At 49.6% G+C, this 26,117-nt stretch overlaps 1 protein-coding gene across 2 annotated transcripts in view; it reads left to right on the forward strand.

Annotated features, from left to right (window-relative positions):
- Positions 1-26,117, forward strand: part of fndc3a (fibronectin type III domain containing 3A) — a 185,004-nt gene that overhangs the window by 87,376 nt on the left and 71,511 nt on the right. The window contains exons 4-7 of one of the 2 annotated variants that reach the window (XM_038960994.1): positions 2,026-2,102; positions 5,062-5,299; positions 8,700-9,002; positions 24,015-24,073. In XM_038960994.1, coding sequence (XP_038816922.1) covers positions 2,026-2,102; positions 5,062-5,299; positions 8,700-9,002; positions 24,015-24,073 — 677 coding nt within the window. Of the gene's footprint in view, positions 1-2,025; positions 2,103-5,061; positions 5,300-8,696; positions 9,003-24,014; positions 24,074-26,117 lie in introns of both variants that reach the window. The other variant, XM_038960993.1, reaches the window with a different exon arrangement.

Here is a 26,117-nt window from a genome sequence, read left to right on the forward strand (position 1 = left end):
ACTGAGCTCTTCAGTAAGGGTCATTCCTCTGCCAATGTTTGTCTATGGAGATTGCTTGGCTGTGTGCTCGATTTTATACACCTGCGTAAACCCTTTACTTGCTATGGTTTTCCATAAGCAAAGTGGACATTAGAATGCAGTTTAAACCACCTCCTATCGAATGTATCTAATGCTCTCTAGAGCGCCTAAAGTAGTTTTCCTGTCGCTGTTATTTCTTGATGGCCATCAGTTCTAGCTTTTTCATGTTTTATGGGGAAAAAAAGGTTTGGAAATAATCCCCATAATGACAATCCTAAATAGTCTCCCTACATCTGGTAAAAAGTTGCCATGACATACGGGTGCTGCTGTCTCTCCTCTCACTCACGTGACTCCGCTGCCTGCTGCAGCGCTCACTCAACACACCCCCCCACCCTCTGGCCCTCCCCACCACTCACTCAACACCCCCCCCCCCACCCTCTGGCCCTCCCCACCACCAAGTGTGAAGACTGTACAGGTGGTGTGTAGACTTTTACTATCGACTGTATCGCTGAAATTAACATAGTTTTCATGAATTAGATGACACAGTCGGCAAGCCCATTCAAAAGATTAGGAGACGCAACACGGAAGTTTGTCCTGAAAAGATTAGGAGACGCAACAAGGAAGTTTGTCCTTAAAAGATTAGGAGACGCAACACGGAAGTTTGTCCTTAAAAGATTAGGAGACGCAACACGGAAGTTTGTCCTCAAAAGATTAGGAGACGCAACAAGGAAGTTTGTCCTTAAAAGATTAGGAGACGCAACACGGAAGTTTGTCCTCAAAAGATTAGGAGACGCAACACGGAAGTTTGTCCTGAAAAGATTAGGAGACGCAACACGGAAGTTTGTCCTGAAAAGATTAGGAGACGCAACACGGAAGTTTGTCCTCAAAAGATTAGGAGACGCAACACGGAAGTGTTCTTCGTCCTGACTGCTGATGTGTTCTTCCACTACTGGTAGGAGGGGCCTGTTCCGACCACTCAGAGGAGTGGGGGGGAAGGGGCGGGGATAGAATAGCACAGTACTAGCCTGTCTCTGTATGAGGGCCTCTTAAGCCTAACTAAAAGACTACTATTTTACCTGTCTTTCTCCGTCTACCTACTACGTTCAATATGAACAGAAACGCTCTGTCGCCAGGACAGTCGGGAGGTTAGTGTGTGTATTTGCGTGTGTTCACTGCGCTCCTGTGTGATTGTGTGTGTGTGTGTGTGTGTTTACGTGTGGTGGACTTTCGTTCTCATGTTTATCTCCTGCGTTCACAGTGGAGGAATGTGTTAAAGAAAGTGCCAGCTAGGCAGAGTGCTCTCTCTCTCTCTCCTTCTGGCTCTCCTTCTCGCTCTCCTTCTCTCTCGCTCTCCTTCTCTCTCTCGCTCTCCTTCTCTCTCTCTCTCCTTCTCTCTCTCTCTCTTTCTCTCCTTCTCTCTCTCTCTCCTTCTCTCTCTCTCTCTTTCTCTCCTTCTCTCTCTCTCTCCTTCTCTCTCTCCTTCTCTCTCTCTCCTTCTCTCTTCCAATCTGCTGAGCTGTCAGTTTCTGCTAGCTGCGGTTCTATACATCCCAAAGGACTCCCTATTACCTAGCTAGTGCCCTACATGAGGATTCCGGTGCCATTTGGGATAAATCCATAACCACCTCAGACACAGGAGGATCGTTGTTATTCCTCAGGAACTTCCTGTAACGTTGTCCGTTCTGCTTACAGTGTAGTTTTTATCTGAGAGCGTCGGTTTGAAACGGGATAGATTTTTATAAAAATGTGCTGATGTACATCGATAGGCTCTCCAGGAGACTGATATTGACTGAGTGGACTTGCCATTGTGATGCATCATTTGGACTGTTGGTTGAGGCTGCGGCCACATAGAGATTGTTTGAAAATTCTCTATTGACCCAATGGGAGATTATTGAACAAAAATGAAATACAAAATACGTCTGCCTTTTTACGTGTACAAGTTGACTTGAACTTTTGCCTGGGGGGGAAATAAAATAAATATATGAATGTGTTTTTCTTCCTCTGTAGGCCCTGCTCAGGTTCCCATGATGTCCCCGAATGGTTCAGTGCCTCCAATATATGTGCCTCCTGGATACGTTTCACAGGTATGCCCCCTCTTCCTGTTTCACAGGTATGCTCCCCCTCTTCCTGTTTCACAGGTATGCTCCCCCTCTTCCTGTTTCACAGGTATGCTCCCCCTCTTCCTGTTTCACAGGTATGCTCCCCCTCTTCCTGTTTCACAGGTATGCTCCCCCTCTTCCTGTTTCACAGGTATGCTCCCCCTCTTCCTGTTTCACAGGTATGCTCCCCCTCTTCCTGTTTCACAGGTATGCTCCCCCTCTTCCTGTTTCACAGGTATGCTCCCCCTCTTCCTGTTTTGTAATGTACAGTGCCTTCAGAAAGTATTCCGTTTTCCATATTTTGTTACGTTACAGCCTGAATTTAAAATGGATTCAATTTAGATTTTTTGGGGTCACTGGCCTACACACACAATGCCCCGTGGAAGTGGAATCAGGTTTTTTAGAAATGTTAAAGTCAATAAACTGAAAATGTCTTTGAGTCAATAAGTATTCAAGCCCTTTTGTTATGGCAAGCTTAAAATTCAGGAGTCACAGTTTGCTTAAGTCACACGATAACTTGCATGGACTCACTTTGTGTGCAATAATAATGTTTTAACATCTCCGTACCCCACATACAGTTATCTGTAAGGTCCTCAATTTAACATCTCCGTACCCCACATACAGTTATCTGTAAGGTTAATCGAGCAGTGAATTGGTAGATTAAAAAAACGGAATATATAAAAAGCAAATATTGAATATCCTTTGAGCATGGTGACGTTATTAATTACACTTTGGATGGTGTATCAGTACACCCAGTCACTATAAACATACAGGCGTCTTTCCTAACTCAGTTGCCAGAGAGGAAGGAAACCACTTAGGAATTTCACCATGAGGCCAATGGGGACTTTAAAACCGTTACTGTTTTTTTTTATTTATAAAAATATATATTTTTATTTAACTAGGCAAGACAGTTAAGAACAAATTATTATTTTCAATGACGGCCTACAGCGGCCAAAACCGGATGACGCTGGGCCAATTGTGCTCTGCCTTATGGGACTCCCAATCACGGCCGTATGTGATACAGCCTGGATTCGAACCAGGGACTCTAGTGACACCTCTTGCACTGAGACGCAGTGCCTTAGACCGCTGCGCTACTCGGGAGCGTGTACAGGAGGAAACTGAGGATGGATCATCAACAGTGTAGTTACTCCAGAAAGGACAGAGTGAAAAGAAGGAAACCTGTACAGAACAAATATATATATATTCCAAAACATGCATCCTGTTTGCAAAAAGGCACTAAAATAAAACTGCAACAAAAATACAAATTTATAATTTTGTCCTGAATACAAAGCCTTATGTTTGGAGCAAATCCAGCACAACACATCACTAACTGCCTCCATATTTTCAAGCATGGTGGTGGCTGTATCATGTTATGGGTATGCTTGTCATCGGCAAGAACTAGGGAGTTTTTTAGGATAAAAATAAACGGAATAAAGCTGAGCACAGGCAAAATCTTAGAGAAAAAACTGGTTCAGTCTGCTTTCCACGAGACACTGGGAGATGAATTCACCTTTCAGCAGGACAATAACCTAAAAAACAAGCTGCTTAGAAAGAGGACATTAAATGTTCCTGACATTGAATGTTCCTTACAATTTTGACTTACATTGGCTTCAAAATCTATGGCAAGACTTGAACAATGGCTGTCTAGCAATGATCAACAACCAACCTGACAGATCTTCAAGTATTTTTAAAAGAATACTGTACAGATATTGTATAATCCAGGTGTGGAAAGCTCTTAGAGACTTACCCAGAAAGACTCACAGCTGTAATCGCTTCCAAATATGATTCTAACATGTATTGACTCCAGGTGTATGAAGGCTTATGTAATTGAGATTTTTCTATTTCATTTTCAAGACATTGCAAGAATAAAAAAATAAACAACATGTTTTCACTGTCATTATGGGTTATTGTGTGTTGATGGGTGAGGAAGAAAAAGCAATGTAATCCATGTTGAATTCAGGCAGTACCACAACAACATGTGGAATAAGACAAGGGGGATACTTTCTGGAATAAGACAAGGGGGATACTTTCTGGAATAAGACAAGGGGGATACTTTCTGGAATAAGACAAGGGGGATACTTTCTGGAATAAGACAAGGGGGATACTTTCTGGAATAAGACAAGGGGGATACTTTCTGGAATAAGACAAGGGGGATACTTTCTGGAGGAACTGTAGATGCTTGTAGGTTTTCCTTTCAGTCCGATTTTGGCCTCCTGATTTCATGAATCACTCTACTTCCTCAGACACAATCAAACATTTGTAACCCCTAATAACCTGTTGTCTCAGATCATATACAGAGGTTACCAATAATAATAGTTGTTTTCTCTCTCCCTCTCTCTCTCTCCCTATCTCTCTCCCTACCTCTCTCCCTACCTCTCTCCCTACCTCTCTCACACCCTCTCTCCCTATCTCTCTCCCTATCTCTCTCCCTATCTCTCTCCCTATCTCTCTCCCTACCTCTCTCCCTACCTCTCTCACGCTCTCTCTCCCTACCACTCTATCTCCCTCTCTCTCTATCTCTCTCTCTCTCCCTACTTCTCTCTCTCTCTCCCTACCTCTCTATCTCTCTCCCTACCTCTCTATCTCTCTCCCTACCTCTCTATCTCTCTCCCTACCTCTCTATCTCTCTCCCTACCTCTCTATCTCTCTCCCTACCTCTCTATCTCTCTCCCTACCTCTCTATCTCTCTACCTACCTCTCTATCTCTCTACCTACCTACCTCTCTCTCTACCTACCTACCTCTCTCTACCTACCTCTCTCTCTACCTACCTACCTCTCTCTACCTACCTACCTCTCTCTACCTACCTACCTCTCTCTACCTACCTACCTCTCTCTACCTACCTACCTCTCTCTACCTACCTACCTCTCTCTACCTACCTACCTCTCTCTCTACCTACCTCTCTCTCTACCTACCTCTCTCTCTACCTACCTCTCCTTCCATCAGATCATAGAGGAGAATGGAGTACGACGTGTTCTGGTCTTACCTCAGCAGCCAGAGTTCCACCCTGGGGGCCACTCCCCCCTGCACCACCCCCCTCCTCCACCCCACGCCCACCTGCCCGCCTTCATGCCCCACCCCGCCATGTTGCCCCCCCCACCCCACCTCTACACAGGCATGGCGGGGGACATGAGCTCCCAGTATATACCACAGTACCACCCGGCACACATTTACTCAGAGCAGGGTGAGTATATACACTACATAGTATGCATTGCATAGTATACACTACCCACTACATATTATACACTACATACTACATAGTATACGCTACACACTACATAGTATGCACTACATAGTATACACTACGCACTACATAGTATACACTACGCACTACATAGTATACACTACACACTACATGGTATGCACTACATAATATACACTATGCACTACATAGTATACACTACACACTGCATAATATACACTACACACTACATAGTATACACTACACACTACATAGTATACACTACACACTACATAGTATACACTACACACTACATAATATGCACTACATAGTATACACTACACACTACATAATATGCACTACATAGTATACACTACACACTACATGGTGTGCACTACATAATATACACTATGCACCTACATAGTATACACTACACACTACATAGTATACACTACACACTGCATAATATACACTACACACTGCATATTTACACTACACACTACATAGTATACACTACATAATATGCACTACATAGTATACACTACATAGTATACACTACACACTACATAATATGCACTACATAGTATACGCTACACACTACATGGTGTGCACTACATAGTGTACACTACATAGTATGCACTATACACTACATAGTATACGCTATTGTTACGCACGCCTCTGAGAAGAGGGAACGCAACTCCCTGCTACAACTCAACTCTCTGTGAAGTGCAAGAGGTATGGACTGCAGGTGCGAGAAAGGACGACAAAGGCAGAATTTACCGTTTACTAGGATTTATTTTCTTACACGGTAATATGGGGAAAAGGGGCTGGACGGAACCAAAGCAAAGAAAGTAAATATCAAAGCTCCCCCTCCTATCTAACCTGCCTACCCACTTAACTTACCTAACTTAGCACCACCTGGTGCCCTAACCAAAATACAGGGGGTGGTCCGCCCAGGTCTTACCTAGTGTGCCTAGACAGTGAATATACTACGGGTATATGTATGCCCGCGGGCCTCTTGCCTAAGCACTCCCAAAGTGCCTTCCCCTTCCCCCCTGGGAACAAATGAAACAGAATAATTATTAACAATTTCACAAACACAGGACATAGCAAAGCTGCTACCAACAACAACTAATATAGTACATACCAACACTTTCTGATACACAACCAACACTATACAAAATATTCAATTCTATCTCTGATCTCTTCTCCTTCTCTCTCTAATGATCTCTCCAAAACATTCCCTCTAATCTCTAATTTCTCTCCTCTCTCTCTAATCTCTCTCCTAAATATTCAATCTCCCTCTAATCTCTCTCCTGATCTCATCTCCTTCTCTCTCTAATGATCTCTCCAAAACATTCCTCTTTCTCTTCTGAACAGAACACTGGCTTTATATCTTCAGGTGGCAATGGTGATTAGTCAGCTGCTTCTTGACGAGGGGGCGGAGTCAGCTCCAATCATCAATTAGCCTGGGGTCGACCAATCAGCTGGTTGGGGAGGCTTCAGGAATTTATCTCCTGAAACACACACACTCAAATACAACACAGAAACTGGGGAACGTAACAGCTATAGACTACATACAGAGCATTCAGAAAGTATTCAGACCCCTTGACATTTTCCACATTTTGTTACGATAGTCTTATTCTAAAATGGATTAAATTGTTGTTTTTCCTCATCAATCTACACACAATACACCATAGTTACAAAGCAAACACAGGTTTTTATAAATTTGTGCAAATTTATAAAATGAAAAACAATTATGAAATGTGACATTTACATAAGTATTCAGACCCTTTACTCAGTACTTTGTTGAAGCACCTTTGGCAGCGATTACAGCCTTGAGTCTTCTTGGGTATGACGCTACAAGCTCGGCACACCTGTATTTGGAGAGTTTCTCCCATTCTTCTCTACAGATCCTCTCAAGCTCTGTCAGGTTGGATGGGGAGCGTCGCTGCACAGCTATTTTCAAGTCTCTCCAGAGATGTTCGATCGGGTTCAAGTCCGGGCTCTTGCTGGACATTCAGAGACTTGTCCCTAAAGCCACTCCTGCGTTGTCTTGGCTGTGTGCTTAGGGTCCTTGTCCTGCTGGAAGGTGAACCTTCACCCTAGTCTGAGGTCCTGAGCGCTCTGGAGCAGGTTTTCATTAAGGATCTCTCTGTACTTTGCTCCTTTCATCTTTCCCTCAATCCTGACTAGTCTCCCAGTCCCTGCCGCTGAAAAACATTCCCACAGCATGATTCTGCCACCTCCATGCTTCACCATTGGGATTGTACCAGGTTTCCTCCAGATGTGACGCTTGGCATTCAGGCCAAAAAGTTCAATCTTGGTTTCATCAGACCAGAGAATCTTGTTTCGTCCTTTAGGTGCCTTTAGGCTAACTCCATGCGGGCTGTCATGTGCCTTTTACTGAGGAGAGGCTTCCGTCTGGCCACTCTACCATAAAGGCCTAATTGGTGGAGTGCTGCAGAGATGGTTGTCCTTGGAAGGTTCTCTCATCTCCACAGAGGAACTCTGGAGCTCTGTCAGAGTGACCATTGGATTCTTGATCACCTCCCTGACCAAGGCCCTTGTCCCCCGTCTGCTCAGTTTGGCTGGGCGGCCAGCTCTAGGAAGAGTCTTGGTGGTTCCAAACTTGTTTCATTTAAGAATGTAGGAGGCCACTATCTTCTCAGTAATGTGTTGTATTGCCCCAAACATGACACTTTGTATTCAGGGGAAAAAGTTAATTTCTAAGCAACATTTTTTGCAGTATTACTTTGGTGCCTTATTGCAAACAGGATGTATTTTTTTGCTGTTGAATATTTGTATTCTGTAGAGGCTTCCTTCTTTTCATTTAGGTTAGTATTGTGGAGTAACTACAATGTTTTTGATCCATCCTCAGTTTTCTCCTATCACAGCCATTAAACTCTGTAACTTTTTTAAAGTGACCGTTGGCCTCGTGGTGAAATCCCTGAGCGGTTTCCTTCCTCTCCGGCAACTGAGTTAGGAAGGACACCTGTATCTTTGTAGTGACTGGGTACATTGATACACCATCCAAAGTGTAATTAATAACTTCACCATGCTCAAAGGGATATTCAATGTCTGCTTTTTAATTTTTACCCATCTACCAATAGATGCCCTTCTGAGTCATTAAAAAACCTCCCTGGTCTTTGTGTTTGAAACTGTTTGAAATTCACTGCTCGACTGAGGGACCTTACAGATAATTGTATGTGTGGGGGTACAGAGATGAGGTAGTCCTGACAAAAATCATATTAAACATTAGTATTGCACAGAGTGAGTCCATACAACTTATTATGTGACTTGTTAAGCACATTTTTACTCAACTTATTTAGGCTTGACCTAACAAAGGGGTTGAATAGTTATTCTGCATGTCTAAGTGTCTCTGTGTGTCTGGTCTCAGCAGATTCTCACTCACCACACGGACGCCCGCCGCCGTTCGTCCACCGCGACGAAAGGGCCAGCAAGACCTACGAGCGTCTGCAGAAGAAGCTCAAGGAGCGGCAAGGGGGAGAGAGAGGAGGAGGAGGAGGTGGTCAGATGAAGGACAGCCCCCCTCCCTCGCCACAGAAGAGTCGAAGCAGCCCCCCCTCCATGGACAGTATCTACAATGGGGTGGTTGGAGGAGGGAAGGGGCTGGAGGCTGAACTGGGACAGGGACAGACCAGCACCACCGCCAAGCAGACGGGCATGGAGAAAGAACCTGGAGGTAAGGAGGGCCAGTGGCCCGAGGGGTGGCTATTTAAGCTGAAGCAGGGGACCAGGAACATGGGCTGGGTCGGGGGCTGGGACAAGGGGCAGTGGTGGATAAAGTACCCAATTGTAACACTCTACTTGACACCCAGCGTCATAAAGCATTATGTCATGGTCATAATGTGTCGTAACAGCTGACATAACCTGTCATAATATGGTCATAACACTGTCATGACACATACAATGCATTCGGGAAAATATTCATACCCCTTGACGTTTTCCACATTTGTTACTTTACAGCCTTATTCTAAAATGTATTAAATTACATGTTTTTCCTCATCAATCTACACACAATACCCCATAATGACAAAGCGAATACAGGTTTTTAGACATTTTTGCTAATTTATTACAAATAAAAACCAAAGTATTACGCAAGTATTTAGACCCTTTGCTATGAGACTCTAAATTGACCTCAGGTGCATCCTGTATCCATTGATCATCCTTGAGATGTTTCTACAACTTGATTGGAGTCCACCTGTGTTAAATTCAATTGATTGGACATGATTTGGAAAGGCACTCACCTGTCTATATAAGGTCCCACAGTAGATAGTGAATGTCAGAGCAAAGACCGGATTGCGTCGAGGGACAGATCAGGGGAAGGGTACCAAAAAATGTCTGCAGCATTGAAGATCCCATGAACACAGTGGCCTCCATCATTCTTAAATGGAAGCTGTTTGGAACCACCAAGACTCTTCCTAGAGCTGGACGTCTGGACATACTGAGCAGTCGGGGGGGGGGGGCCTTGGTCAGGGAGGTGACCACGGACCCAGTGGTCACTCTGACAGAGCTCCAGATTTCCTCTGTGGAGATGGAAGAATCTTCCAGAAGGACAACCATCTCTGCAGCACTCCACCAATCAGGCCTTTTATGGTAGAGTAATGCACTGTGTATATTTACACCTGTTGTGATATATATTGTGTTATTTTATGACTGGTTATGACGCCTACATAAGAAGGGGGGAAAAATCCACAAAACCTACCACACAAGGAAATACATTCCATTACACCAGGTTTTCCCAAACTGGGGGTACGAGCCGTCGAGGGTACGCCAAATAAAAATGTGATTCGTTATTTTTTTTAAATGTTTTTTTTTCTTTCTCTTTTCTCGCATGAGTCGCCTCGTTTCACCGCCAAAAATTAAATTAAACCATCTAGTGTTCAGTGAAATTACAACACAATGTCAAATACAGGAAGCCTAGTCAAATAATTAATATCCAATCACATTAACCGTTACTCTCGGGTGGAAATGAGAGTCCCTGAGAGGTCATGTTGGTCGTATTACTATTAGGCATATACATTATTAGGAGCGTAATTAATAATTATACGTTATTGAAGTAGATTGAATAGAATCACTTTGATGCGTCGTTTACTTTTCTATGAGATCCTTTCTAAACCGAACGCAATGTGTCAGTGAGTAACCACATCACCAACACTCAGCTATGCTGTTGGGATCCCCCAGGGCAGATATCACCAACACTCAGCTATGCTGTTGGGATCCCCCAGGGCAGATATCACCCCAGGGCAGATATCACCAACACTCAGCTATTCTGTTGGGATCACCACAGGGCAGATATCACCCCAGGGCAGATATCACCAACACTCAGCTATGCTGTTGGGATCCCCAGGGCAGATATCACCCCAGGGCAGATATCACCCCAGGGCAGATATCACCCCAGGGCAGATATCACCAACACTCAGCTATGCTGTTGGGATCCCCCAGGGCAGATATCACCAACACTCAGCTATGCTGTTGGGGTCCCCCAGGGCAGATATCACCCCAGGGCAGATATCACCCCAGGGCAGATATCACCCCAGGGCAGATATCACCCCAGGGCAGATATCACCAACACTCAGCTATGCTGTTGGGGTCCCCCAGGGCAGATATCACCCCAGGGCAGATATCACCAACACTCAGCTATGCTGTTGGGATCCCCCAGGGCAGATATCACCAACACTCAGCTACGCTGTTGGGCTCCCCCAGGGCAGATATCACCCCAGGGCAGATATCACCAACACTCAGCTATTCTGTTGGGATCCCCCATGGCAGATATCACCCCAGGGCAGATATCACCAACACTCAGCTATTCTGTTGGGATCCCCCATGGCAGATATCACCCCAGGGCAGATATCACCCCAGGGCAGATATCACCAACACTCAGCTATGCTGTTGGGATCCCCCAGGGCAGATATCACCCCAGGGCAGATATCACCAACACTCAGCTACGCTGCTGGGATCCCCAGGGCAGATATCACCCCAGGGCAGATATCACCAACACTCAGCTATGCTGTTGGGATCCCCCAGGGCAGATATCACCAACACTCAGCTATGCTGTTGGGGTCCCCCAGGGCAGATATCACCCCAGGGCAGATATCACCCCAGGGCAGATATCACCCCAGGGCAGATATCACCCCAGGGCAGATATCACCAACACTCAGCTATGCTGTTGGGGTCCCCCAGGGCAGATATCACCCCAGGGCAGATATCACCAACACTCAGCTATGCTGTTGGGATCCCCCAGGGCAGATATCACCAACACTCAGCTACGCTGTTGGGCTCCCCCAGGGCAGATATCACCCCAGGGCAGATATCACCAACACTCAGCTATTCTGTTGGGATCCCCCATGGCAGATATCACCCCAGGGCAGATATCACCAACACTCAGCTATTCTGTTGGGATCCCCCATGGCAGATATCACCCCAGGGCAGATATCACCCCAGGGCAGATATCACCAACACTCAGCTATGCTGTTGGGATCCCCCAGGGCAGATATCACCCCAGGGCAGATATCACCAACACTCAGCTACGCTGCTGGGATCCCCAGGGCAGATATCACCCCAGGGCAGATATCACCAACACTCAGCTATTCTGTTGGGATCCCCCATGGCAGATATCACCCCAGGGCAGATATCACCCCAGGGCAGATATCACCAACACTCAGCTATTCTGTTGGGATCCCCCATGGCAGATATCACCCCAGGGCAGATATCACCCCAGGGCAGATATCACCAACACTCAGCTACGCTGCTGGGATCCCCAGGGCAGATATCACCCCAGGGCAGATATCACCAACACTCAGCTATTCTGTTGGGATCCCCAGGGCAGATATCACCCCAGGGCAGATATCACCAACACTCAGCTATGCTGCTGGGATCCCCCAGGGCAGATATCACCAACACTCAGCTATGCTGCTGGGATCCCCCAGGGCAGATATCACCAACACTCAGCAATGCTGTTGGGATCCCCCAGGGCAGATACCACCCCAGGGCAGATATCACCAACACTCAGCTATTCTGTTGGGATCCCCAGGGCAGATATCACCCCAGGGCAGATATCACCAACACTCAGCTATGCTGCTGGGATCCCCCAGGGCAGATATCACCAACACTCAGCTATGCTGCTGGGATCCCCCAGGGCAGATATCACCAACACTCAGCAATGCTGTTGGGATCCCCCAGGGCAGATACCACCCCAGGGCAGATATCACCAACACTCAGCTATTCTGTTGGGATCCCCAGGGCAGATATCACCCCAGGGCAGATATCACCAACACTCAGCTATTCTGTTGGGATCCCCCAGGGCAGATATCACCCCAGGGCAGATATCACCAACACTCAGCTATTCTGTTGGGATCCCCAGGGCAGATATCACCCCATGGCAGATATCACCAACACTCAGCTATTCTGCAGATACCCCCAGGGCAGATATCACCAACACTCAGCTATTCTGCAGATACCCCCAGGGCAGATATCACCAACACTCAGCTATTCTGTTGGGATCCCCCATGGCAGATATCACCCCAGGGCAGATATCACCCCAGGGCAGATATCACCAACACTCAGCTATTCTGTTGGGATCCCCAGGGCAGATATCACCCCAGGGCAGATACCACCAACACTCAGCTATGCTGCTGGGATCCCCCAGGGCAGATATCACCAACACTCAGCTATGCTGCTGGGATCCCCCAGGGCAGATATCACCAACACTCAGCTATGCTGTTGGGATCCCCCAGGGCAGATATCACCAACACTCAGCTATTCTGTTGGGATCCCCAGGGCAGATATCACCCCAGGGCAGATATCACCAACACTCAGCTATTCTGTTGGGATCCCCCAGGGCAGATATCACCCCAGGGCAGATATCACCAACACTCAGCTATTCTGTTGGGATCCCCAGGGCAGATATCACCCCATGGCAGATATCACCAACACTCAGCTATTCTGCAGATACCCCCAGGGCAGATATCACCAACACTCAGCTATTCTGCAGATACCCCCAGGGCAGATATCACCAACACTCAGCTACGCTGTTGGGGCCCCCCAGGGCAGATATCACCAACACTCAGCTATGCTGTTGGGATCCCCCAGGGCAGATATCACCAACACTCAGCTATGCTGCTGGGATCCCCCAGGGCAGATATCACCAACACTCAGCTATGCTGTTGGGATCCCCCAGGGCAGATATCACCAACACTCAGCTATGCTGCTGGGATCCCCCAGGGCAGATATCACCCCAGGGCAGATATCACCAACACTCAGCTATGCTGTTGGGGTCCCCCAGGGCAGATATCACCAACACTCAGCTATGCTGTTGGGATCCCCCAGGGCAGATATCACCAACACTCAGCTACGCTGTTGGGGTCCCCCAGGGCAGATATCACCAACACTCAGCTATTCTGCAGATACCCCCAGGGCAGATATCACCAACACTCAGCTATTCTGCAGATACCCCCAGGGCAGATATCACCAACACTCAGCTACGCTGTTGGGGCCCCCCAGGGCAGATATCACCAACACTCAGCTATGCTGTTGGGATCCCCCAGGGCAGATATCACCAACACTCAGCTATGCTGTTGGGATCCCCCAGGGCAGATATCACCAACACTCAGCTATGCTGTTGGGGTCCCCCAGGGCAGATATCACCCCAGGGCAGATATCACCAACACTCAGCTATGCTGTTGGGATCCCCCAGGGCAGATATCACCAACACTCAGCTATGCTGTTGGGATCCCCCAGGGCAGATATCACCAACACTCAGCTATGCTGTTGGGATCCCCCATGGCAGATATCACCCCAGGGCAGATATCACCAACACTCAGCTATTCTGTTGGGATCCCCCAGGGCAGATATCACCCCAGGGCAGATATCACCAACACTCAGCTATGCTGCTGGGATCCCCCAGGGCAGATATCACCCCAGGGCAGATATCACCAACACTCAGCTATGCTGTTGGGGTCCCCCAGGGCAGATATCACCAACACTCAGCTATGCTGTTGGGATCCCCCAGGGCAGATATCACCAACACTCAGCTACGCTGTTGGGGTCCCCCAGGGCAGATATCACCAACACTCAGCTATTCTGTTGGGATCCCCCAGGGCAGATATCACCCCAGGGCAGATACCACCAACACTCAGCTATGCTGTTGGGGTCCCCCAGGGCAGATATCACCCCAGGGCAGATATCACCAACACTCAGCTATTCTGTTGGGATCCCCCAGGGCAGATATCACCAACACTCAGCTATTCTGTTGGGATCCCCCAGGGCAGATATCACCCCAGGGCAGATATCACCAACACTCAGCTATTCTGTTGGGATCCCCCAGGGCAGATATCACCCCAGGGCAGATATCACCAACACTCAGCTATGCTGTTGGGATCCCCCAGGGCAGATATCACCCCAGGGCAGATATCACCAACACTCAGCTATTCTGTTGGGATCCCCCAGGGCAGATATCACCCCAGGGCAGATATCACCAACACTCAGCTATTCTGTTGGGATCCCCCATGGCAGATATCACCCCAGGGCAGATACCACCAACACTCAGCTATTCTGTTGGGATCCCCAGGGCAGATATCACCAACACTCAGCTATTCTGTTGGGATCACCACAGGGCAGATATCACCAACACTCAGCTACGCTGCTGGGATCCCCCAGGGCAGATATCACCCCAGGGCAGATATCACCAACACTCAGCTATGCTGTTGGGATCCCCCAGGGCAGATATCACCAACACTCAGCTATTCTGTTGGGATCCCCCAGGGCAGATATCACCCCAGGGCAGATACCACCAACACTCAGCTATGCTGTTGGGGTCCCCCAGGGCAGATATCACCCCAGGGCAGATATCACCAACACTCAGCTATTCTGTTGGGATCCCCCAGGGCAGATATCACCAACACTCAGCTATTCTGTTGGGATCCCCCAGGGCAGATATCACCCCAGGGCAGATATCACCAACACTCAGCTATTCTGTTGGGATCCCCCAGGGCAGATATCACCCCAGGGCAGATATCACCAACACTCAGCTATGCTGTTGGGATCCCCCAGGGCAGATATCACCCCAGGGCAGATATCACCAACACTCAGCTATTCTGTTGGGATCCCCCAGGGCAGATATCACCCCAGGGCAGATATCACCAACACTCAGCTATTCTGTTGGGATCCCCCATGGCCGATATCACCCCAGGGCAGATACCACCAACACTCAGCTATTCTGTTGGGATCCCCAGGGCAGATATCACCAACACTCAGCTATTCTGTTGGGATCACCACAGGGCAGATATCACCAACACTCAGCTACGCTGCTGGGATCCCCCAGGGCAGATATCACCCCAGGGCAGATATCACCAACACTCAGCTATGCTGTTGGGATCCCCCAGGGCAGATATCACCAACACTCAGCTATTCTGTTGGGATCCCCCAGGGCAGATATCACCCCAGGGCAGATATCACCAACACTCAGCTATTCTGCAGATACCCCCAGGGCAGATATCACCAACACTCAGCTATTCTGCAGATACCCCCAGGGCAGATATCACCAACACTCAGCTACGCTGTTGGGGCCCCCCAGGGCAGATATCACCAACACTCAGCTATGCTGTTGGGATCCCCCAGGGCAGATATCACCAACACTCAGCTATGCTGCTGGGATCCCCCAGGGCAGATATCACCAACACTCAGCTATGCTGTTGGGATCCCCCAGGGCAGATATCACCAACACTCAGCTATTCTGTTGGGATCCCCAGGGCAGATATCACCCCAGGGCAGATATCACCAACACTCAGCTATTCTGTTGGGATCCCCCAGGGCAGATATCACCCCAGGGCAGATATCACCAACACTCAGCTATTCTGTTGGGATCCCCAGGGCAGATATCACCCCATGGCAGATATCACCAACACTCAGCTATTCTGCAGATACCCCCAGGGCAGATATCACCAACACTCAGCTATTCTGCAGATACCCCCAGGGCAGATATCACCAACACTCAGCTACGCTGTTGGGGCCCCCCAGGGCAGATATCACCAACACTCAGCTATGCTGTTGGGATCCCCCAGGGCAGATATCACCAACACTCAGCTATGCTGTTGGGATCCCCCAGGGCAGATATCACCAACACTCAGCTATGCTGTTGGGATCCCCCAGGGCAGATATCACCAACACTCAGCTATGCTGTTGGGATCCCCCAGGGCAGATATCACCAACACTCAGCTATGCTGTTGGGATCCCCCATGGCAGATATCACCCCAGGGCAGATATCACCAACACTCAGCTATTCTGTTGGGATCCCCCAGGGCAGATATCACCCCAGGGCAGATATCACCAACACTCAGCTATGCTGCTGGGATCCCCCAGGGCAGATATCACCCCAGGGCAGATATCACCAACACTCAGCTATGCTGTTGGGGTCCCCCAGGGCAGATATCACCAACACTCAGCTATGCTGTTGGGATCCCCCAGGGCAGATATCACCAACACTCAGCTACGCTGTTGGGGTCCCCCAGGGCAGATATCACCAACACTCAGCTATTCTGTTGGGATCCCCCAGGGCAGATATCACCCCAGGGCAGATACCACCAACACTCAGCTATGCTGTTGGGGTCCCCCAGGGCAGATATCACCCCAGGGCAGATATCACCAACACTCAGCTATTCTGTTGGGATCCCCCAGGGCAGATATCACCAACACTCAGCTATTCTGTTGGGATCCCCCAGGGCAGATATCACCCCAGGGCAGATATCACCAACACTCAGCTATTCTGTTGGGATCCCCCAGGGCAGATATCACCCCAGGGCAGATATCACCAACACTCAGCTATGCTGTTGGGATCCCCCAGGGCAGATATCACCCCAGGGCAGATATCACCAACACTCAGCTATGCTGTTGGGATCCCCCAGGGCAGATATCACCAACACTCAGCTATGCTGTTGGGATCCCCCAGGGCAGATATCACCAACACTCAGCTATGCTGTTGGGATCCCCCATGGCAGATATCACCCCAGGGCAGATATCACCAACACTCAGCTATTCTGTTGGGATCCCCCAGGGCAGATATCACCCCAGGGCAGATATCACCAACACTCAGCTATGCTGCTGGGATCCCCCAGGGCAGATATCACCCCAGGGCAGATATCACCAACACTCAGCTATGCTGTTGGGGTCCCCCAGGGCAGATATCACCAACACTCAGCTATGCTGTTGGGATCCCCCAGGGCAGATATCACCAACACTCAGCTACGCTGTTGGGGTCCCCCAGGGCAGATATCACCAACACTCAGCTATTCTGTTGGGATCCCCCAGGGCAGATATCACCCCAGGGCAGATACCACCAACACTCAGCTATGCTGTTGGGGTCCCCCAGGGCAGATATCACCCCAGGGCAGATATCACCAACACTCAGCTATTCTGTTGGGATCCCCCAGGGCAGATATCACCAACACTCAGCTATTCTGTTGGGATCCCCCAGGGCAGATATCACCCCAGGGCAGATATCACCAACACTCAGCTATTCTGTTGGGATCCCCCAGGGCAGATATCACCCCAGGGCAGATATCACCAACACTCAGCTATGCTGTTGGGATCCCCCAGGGCAGATATCACCCCAGGGCAGATATCACCAACACTCAGCTATTCTGTTGGGATCCCCCAGGGCAGATATCACCCCAGGGCAGATATCACCAACACTCAGCTATTCTGTTGGGATCCCCCATGGCAGATATCACCCCAGGGCAGATACCACCAACACTCAGCTATTCTGTTGGGATCCCCAGGGCAGATATCACCAACACTCAGCTATTCTGTTGGGATCACCACAGGGCAGATATCACCAACACTCAGCTACGCTGCTGGGATCCCCCAGGGCAGATATCACCCCAGGGCAGATATCACCAACACTCAGCTATGCTGTTGGGATCCCCCAGGGCAGATATCACCAACACTCAGCTATTCTGTTGGGATCCCCCAGGGCAGATATCACCCCAGGGCAGATACCACCAACACTCAGCTATGCTGTTGGGGTCCCCCAGGGCAGATATCACCCCAGGGCAGATATCACCAACACTCAGCTATTCTGTTGGGATCCCCCAGGGCAGATATCACCAACACTCAGCTATTCTGTTGGGATCCCCCAGGGCAGATATCACCCCAGGGCAGATATCACCAACACTCAGCTATTCTGTTGGGATCCCCCAGGGCAGATATCACCCCAGGGCAGATATCACCAACACTCAGCTATGCTGTTGGGATCCCCCAGGGCAGATATCACCCCAGGGCAGATATCACCAACACTCAGCTATTCTGTTGGGATCCCCCAGGGCAGATATCACCCCAGGGCAGATATCACCAACACTCAGCTATTCTGTTGGGATCCCCCATGGCAGATATCACCCCAGGGCAGATACCACCAACACTCAGCTATTCTGTTGGGATCCCCAGGGCAGATATCACCAACACTCAGCTATTCTGTTGGGATCACCACAGGGCAGATATCACCAACACTCAGCTACGCTGCTGGGATCCCCCAGGGCAGATATCACCCCAGGGCAGATATCACCAACACTCAGCTATGCTGTTGGGATCCCCCAGGGCAGATATCACCAACACTCAGCTATTCTGTTGGGATCCCCCAGGGCAGATATCACCCCAGGGCAGATACCACCAACACTCAGCTATGCTGTTGGGGTCCCCCAGGGCAGATATCACCCCAGGGCAGATATCACCAACACTCAGCTATTCTGTTGGGATCCCCCAGGGCAGATATCACCAACACTCAGCTATTCTGTTGGGATCCCCCAGGGCAGATATCACCCCAGGGCAGATATCACCAACACTCAGCTATTCTGTTGGGATCCCCCAGGGCAGATATCACCCCAGGGCAGATATCACCAACACTCAGCTATGCTGTTGGGATCCCCCAGGGCAGATATCACCCCAGGGCAGATATCACCAACACTCAGCTATTCTGTTGGGATCCCCCAGGGCAGATATCACCCCAGGGCAGATATCACCAACACTCAGCTATTCTGTTGGGATCCCCCATGGCAGATATCACCCCAGGGCAGATACCACCAACACTCAGCTATTCTGTTGGGATCCCCAGGGCAGATATCACCAACACTCAGCTATTCTGTTGGGATCACCACAGGGCAGATATCACCAACACTCAGCTACGCTGCTGGGATCCCCCAGGGCAGATATCACCCCAGGGCAGATATCACCAACACTCAGCTATGCTGTTGGGATCCCCCAGGGCAGATATCACCAACACTCAGCTATTCTGTTGGGATCCCCCAGGGCAGATATCACCCCAGGGCAGATACCACCAACACTCAGCTATGCTGTTGGGGTCCCCCAGGGCAGATATCACCCCAGGGCAGATATCACCAACACTCAGCTATTCTGTTGGGATCCCCCAGGGCAGATATCACCAACACTCAGCTATTCTGTTGGGATCCCCCAGGGCAGATATCACCCCAGGGCAGATATCACCAACACTCAGCTATTCTGTTGGGATCCCCCAGGGCAGATATCACCCCAGGGCAGATATCACCAACACTCAGCTATGCTGTTGGGATCCCCCAGGGCAGATATCACCCCAGGGCAGATATCACCAACACTCAGCTATTCTGTTGGGATCCCCCAGGGCAGATATCACCCCAGGGCAGATATCACCAACACTCAGCTATTCTGTTGGGATCCCCCATGGCAGATATCACCCCAGGGCAGATACCACCAACACTCAGCTATTCTGTTGGGATCCCCAGGGCAGATATCACCAACACTCAGCTATTCTGTTGGGATCACCACAGGGCAGATATCACCAACACTCAGCTACGCTGCTGGGATCCCCCAGGGCAGATATCACCCCAGGGCAGATATCACCAACACTCAGCTATGCTGTTGGGATCCCCCAGGGCAGATATCACCAACACTCAGCTATTCTGTTGGGATCCCCCAGGGCAGATATCACCCCAGGGCAGATATCACCAACACTCAGCTATGCTGTTGGGATCCCCCAGGGCAGATATCACCCCAGGGCAGATATCACCAACACTCAGCTATGCTGTTGGGATCCCCCAGGGCAGATATCACCCCAGGGCAGATATCACCAACACTCAGCTATGCTGTTGGGATCCCCCAGGGCAGATATCACCCCAAAGCAGATATCACCAACACTCAGCTACGCTGTTGGGATCCCCCAGGGCAGATACCCCCAGGGCAGATATCACCAACACTCAGCTATGCTGTTGGGATCCCCCAGGGCAGATATCACCCCAGGGCAGATATCACCAACACTCAGCTATGCTGTTGGGATCCCCCAGGGCAGATATCACCCCAGGGCAGATATCACCAACACTCAGCTATGCTGTTGGGATCCCCCAGGGCAGATATCACCAACACTCAGCTATGCTGTTGGGATCCCCCAGGGCAGATATCACCAACACTCAGCTATTCTGCTGGGATCCCCCAGGGCAGATATCACCCCAGGGCAGATACCACCAACACTCAGCTATTCTGCTGGGATCCCCCAGGGCAGATATCACCAACACTCAGCTATGCTGTTGGGATCCCCCAGGGCAGATATCACCCCAGGGCAGATATCACCAACACTCAGCTACGCTGTTGGGATCCCCCAGGGCAGATACCCCCAGGGCAGATATCACCAACACTCAGCTATGCTGTTGGGATCCCCCAGGGCAGATATCACCCCAGGGCAGATATCACCAACACCACCTGAAGGCGGCCCGTCAGGAAGTCCAGGATCCAGTTGCAGAGGGAGATGTTTAGTCCCAGAGTCCTTAGCTTAGTGATGAGCTTTGAGGACGCTATGGTGTTGAACGCTGAGCTGTAGTCAATGAATAGCATTCTCACATACAGTTGAAGTCGGAAGTTTACATACACTTAGGTTGGAGTCATTGCTTTTCAACCACTCCACACATTTTTTTGTTAACAAACTATAGTTTTGGCAAGTCGTTTAGGACATCTACTTTGTGCATGACACAAGTCATTTTTCCAACAATTGTTTACAGACAGATTATTTCAGTTATAATTCACTGTATCACAATTCCAGTGGGTCAGAAGTTTACATACACTAAGTTGACTGTTCCTTTAAACAGCTTGCTAAATTCCAGAAAATGATGTCATGGCTTTAGAAGCTTCTGATAGGCTAATTGACATCATTTGAGTCAATTGGAGGTGTACCTGTGGATGTATTTCAAGGTCTACCTTCAAACTCCAATGCCTCTTTGCTTGACATCATGGGAAAATCAAAAGAAATTAGCCAAGACCTCAGAAATAGAATTGTAGACCTCCACAAGTCTGGTTCATCCTTGGGAGCAATTTCCAAACACCAGGTACCACGTTCATCTGTACAAACAATAGTATGCAAGTTTAAACACCATGGGACCACGCAGCCATCATACCGCTCAGGAAGGAGACGCGTTCTGTCTCCTAGAGATGAACGTACTTTGGTGCGAAAAGTGCAAATCAATCCCAGAACAACAGCAAAGGACCTTGTGAAGATGCGGGAGGAAACAGGTACAAAAGTATCTATATCCACAATAAAACGAGTCCTATATCGACATAACCTGAAAGGCCGCTCAGCAAGGAAGAAGTCACTAATCGGTTTGCAACTGCACATGGGGACAAAGATCGTACTTTTTGGAGAAATGTCCTCTGGTCTGATGAAACAAAAATAGAACTGTTAGGCCATAATGACCATCGTTATGTTTGGAGGAAAAAGGGGGAGGCTTGCAAGAAGAACACCATCTCAACCGTGAAGCACGGGGGTGGCAGCATCATGTTGTTGGGGTGCTTTTCTGCAGGAGGGACTGGTGCACTTCACAAAATACATGGCATCATGAGGAGTGGAAATTATGTGGATATATTGAAGGAACATCTCAAGACGACAGTCAGGAAGTTAAAGCTTGGTCGCAAATGGGTCTTCCAAATGGATAATGACCCCAAGCATACTTCCAAAGTTGTGGCAAAAATGGCTTAAGGACAACAAAGTCAAGGTATTGGGGTGGCCATCACAAAGTCCTGACCTCAATCCTATAGAAAATGTGTGGGCAGAACTGAAAAGGTGTGTGCGAGCAAGGAGGCCTACAAACCTGACTCAGTTAAATCAGCTCTGTCAGGAGAAATGGGCCAAAATTCACCCAACTTATTGTGGGAAGCTTGTGGAAGGCTACCCAAAACGTTTGACCCAAGTTAAACAATTTAAAGGCAATGCTACCAAATACTAATTGAGTTTATGTAAACTTCTGACCCACTGGGAATGTGATGAAAGAAATAAAAGCTGAAATTAATCATTCTCTACTTTTATTCTGACATTTCACAAATAAATAAAGTGGTGATCCTAACTGACCTAAGACAGGGAATTGTTACTCGGATTAAATGTCAGGAATTGTGAAAAACTGAGTTTAAATGTATTTGGCTAAGGTGTATGTAAACTTCCGACTTCAACTGTAGGTGTTCCTTTTGTCCAGGTGGGAAAGGGCAGTGTGGAGTGCAATAGAGATTGCATCATCTGTGGATCTGTTTGGGCGGTATGCAAATTGGAGTGGGTCCAGGGTTTCTGGGATAATGGTGTTGATGTGAGCCATGACCAGCCTTTCAAAGCACTTAATGGCTACGGACGTGAGTGCTACGGGTCGGTAGTCATTTATGCAGGTTATCTTAGTGTTCTTGGGCACAGGGACTATGGTGGTCTGCTTGAAACATGTTGGTATTTCAGACTCAGATAGGGGCAGGTTGAAAATGTCAGTGAGGACACTTGCCATTTGGTCAGCGCGTGCTTAGTGTACACGTCTTGGTAATCCGTCCGGCCCTGCGGCCTTGTGAATGTTGACCTGTTTAAAGGTCTTACTCACATCGGCTACGGAGAGCGTCATCACACTGTCTGGAACAGCTGATGCTCTCATGCATGTTTCAGTGTTACTTGCCTCGAATCGTGTCACTGGGCAGCTCGAGGCTGTGGTTCCCTTTTGTAGTCTGTAATAGTTTGCAAGCCCTGTCACATCCGACAAGCATCAGAGCCGGCGTAGTACGATTCGATCTTAGTCCTGTATTGACGATTTACCTGTTTGATTGTTCGTCGGAGGGCATAGCGAGATTTCTTATAAGCTTCATGGTTAGAGTCCTGCTCCTTTAAAGCGGCAGCTCTAGCCTTTATCTCAGTGCGAATGTTGACTGTAATCCATGGCTTCTGGTTGGGGTATGTACATACAGTCACTGTGGGGACGACGTCATCGATGCATGATGAAGCTAATGACTGAGGTGGTGTACTCCTCAATGCCATCGGAAGAATCCCGGAACATATTCCAGTCTGTGCTAGCAAAACAGTCCTGTAGCTTAGTGTCACTCTCTTATCCAGAGTGACTTAGTGCATTCATTTTAAGATGGCTATGTGAGACAACCACATCACAGTCGCAGTAAGTACATTTTTACCCTCAATAACAAAGTTATCATCTAAGTCGGTGCTAGTGGGTAGTGACTCTGCTGTCCTTGCATCAAGGGGGAAGCTGGCCCCACCGTTGGGGTGCCTGGACAGAGAAGAGTTTTGACATTAATGACCTGCCTGTTGCCCTGAGATTAACATACAGATTGTATGATGAATCTATGTTTTTATTGTGCATAATAAATTGCATAACTTGATATCGTAACTTCTTCTCTGTGTGTCTCCTTCTAGACATGGATGAAGAGGCCCTGCTCCTACAGGCCCTGTTGAACACTGTCAGTAAACCAGTGGTGAGTGTCTCTCTCTCTGTGTCTTGTCTTCCATATCATAGACTTTACATAAACTCTTGATTTGAAATATTATGTTATGACATGCACAGGGTCGCAGATGTAATTGCAGGGTTGCATGAAATTCCTCTGCTCGGAGCTTCAACAATGTAGGTCACGGAGAAGTGAATGAAACAATATTACAATAATAATAATAATAGTAATAATAATACTAAGTGAAATAATATAAAAATATGGGGGGGTAGCTGACTGGGGGTGGTAGGATGGGGGGGTTAGCTGACTGGGGGGTGGTAGGATGGGGGGGTAGCTGACTGGGGGGTGGTAGGATGGGGGGGTAGCTGACTGGAGGGTGGTAGGTTGGGGGGTAGCTGACTGGGGGGTGGTAGGATGGGGGGGTAGCTGACTGGGGGGGTGGTAGGATGGGGGGTAGCTGACTGGGGGGTGGTAGGTTGGGGGTAGCTGACTGGGGGGTGGTAGGTTGGGGGGTAGCTGACTGGGGGGTGGTAGGATGGGGGGTAGCTGACTGGGGGGGTGGTAGGTTGGGGGGTAGCTGACTGGGGGGTGGTAGGATGGGGGGTAGCTGACTGGGGGGGTGGTAGGATGGGGGGTAGCTGACTGGGGGGGTGGTAGGATGGGGGGGTAGCTGACTGGAGGGTGTTAGGTTGGGGGGTAGCTGACTGGGGGGTGGTAGGATGGGGGGGTAGCTGACTGGGGGGGTGGTAGGATGGGGGGTAGCTGACTGGGGGGTGGTAGGTTGGGGGGTAGCTGACTGGGGGGTGGTAGGTTGGGGGGTAGCTGACTGGGGGGTGGTAGGATGGGGGGTAGCTGACTGGGGGGTGGTAGGTTGGGGGGTAGCTGACTGGGGGGTGGTAGGATGGGGGGTAGCTGACTGGGGGGGTGGTAGGATGGGGGGTAGCTGACTGGGGGGGTGGTAGGATGGGGGGGTAGCTGACTGGAGGGTGTTAGGTTGGGGGGTAGCTGACTGGGGGGTGGTAGGTTGGGGGGTAGCTGACTGGGGGGTGGTAGGTTGGGGGGTAGCTGACTGGGGGGTGGTAGGATGGGGGGTAGCTGACTGGGGGGTGGTAGGTTGGGGGGTAGCTGACTGGGGGGTGGTAGGTTGGGGGGTAGCTGACTGGGGGGTGGTAGGATGGGGGGTAGCTGACTGGGGGGTGGTAGGTTGGGGGTAGCTGACTGGGGGGTGGTAGGATGGGGGGTAGCTGACTGGGGGGGTGGTAGGATGGGGGGTAGCTGACTGGGGGGGTGGTAGGATGGGGGGTAGCTGACTGGGGGGGTGGTAGGATGGGGGGGTAGCTGACTGGAGGGTGTTAGGTTGGGGGGTAGCTGACTGGGGGGTGGTAGGTTGGGGGGTAGCTGACTGGGGGGTGGTAGGATGGGGGGTAGCTGACTGGGGGGTGGTAGGTTGGGGGGTAGCTGACTGGGGGGTGGTAGGATGGGGGGTGGTAGGATGGGGGGGTAGCTGTCTGGGGGGTGGTAGGATGGGGGGGGGTAGCTGTCTGGGGGGTGGTAGGATGGGGGGTTATAGGATGGGGGGGTAGCTGACTCTAAACCTCTCCCCATCTCTCTCTCTCTCAACCTCTCCCCATCTCTCTCTCTCTAAACCTCTCCCCATCTCTCTCTCTCTAAACCTCTCCCCGTCTCTCTCTCTCTAAACCTCTCCCCGTCTCTCTCTCTCTAAACCTCTCCCCGTCTCTCTCTCTAAACCTCTCCCCATCTCTCTCTCTCTAAACCTCTCCCCATCTCTCTCTCTCTAAACCTCTCCCCGTCTCTCTCTCTCTAAACCTCTCCCCGTCTCTCTCTCTCTAAACCTCTCCCCGTCTCTCTCTCTCTAAACCTCTCCCCGTCTCTCTCTCTCTCTCTAAACCTCTCCCCGTCTCTCTCTCTCTCTAAACCTCTCCCCGTCTCTCTCTCTCTCTCTCTAAACCTCTCCCCGTCTCTCTCTCTCTCTCTCTAAACCTCTCCCGTCTCTCTCTCTCTCTCTCTAAACCTCTCCCCGTCTCTCTCTCTCTCTCTCTCTAAACCTCTCCCC

This window comes from Salvelinus namaycush, chromosome 23 (assembly GCF_016432855.1).
Source record: "Salvelinus namaycush isolate Seneca chromosome 23, SaNama_1.0, whole genome shotgun sequence".
In the NCBI taxonomy this organism is placed as follows: domain Eukaryota; kingdom Metazoa; phylum Chordata; class Actinopteri; order Salmoniformes; family Salmonidae; genus Salvelinus; species Salvelinus namaycush.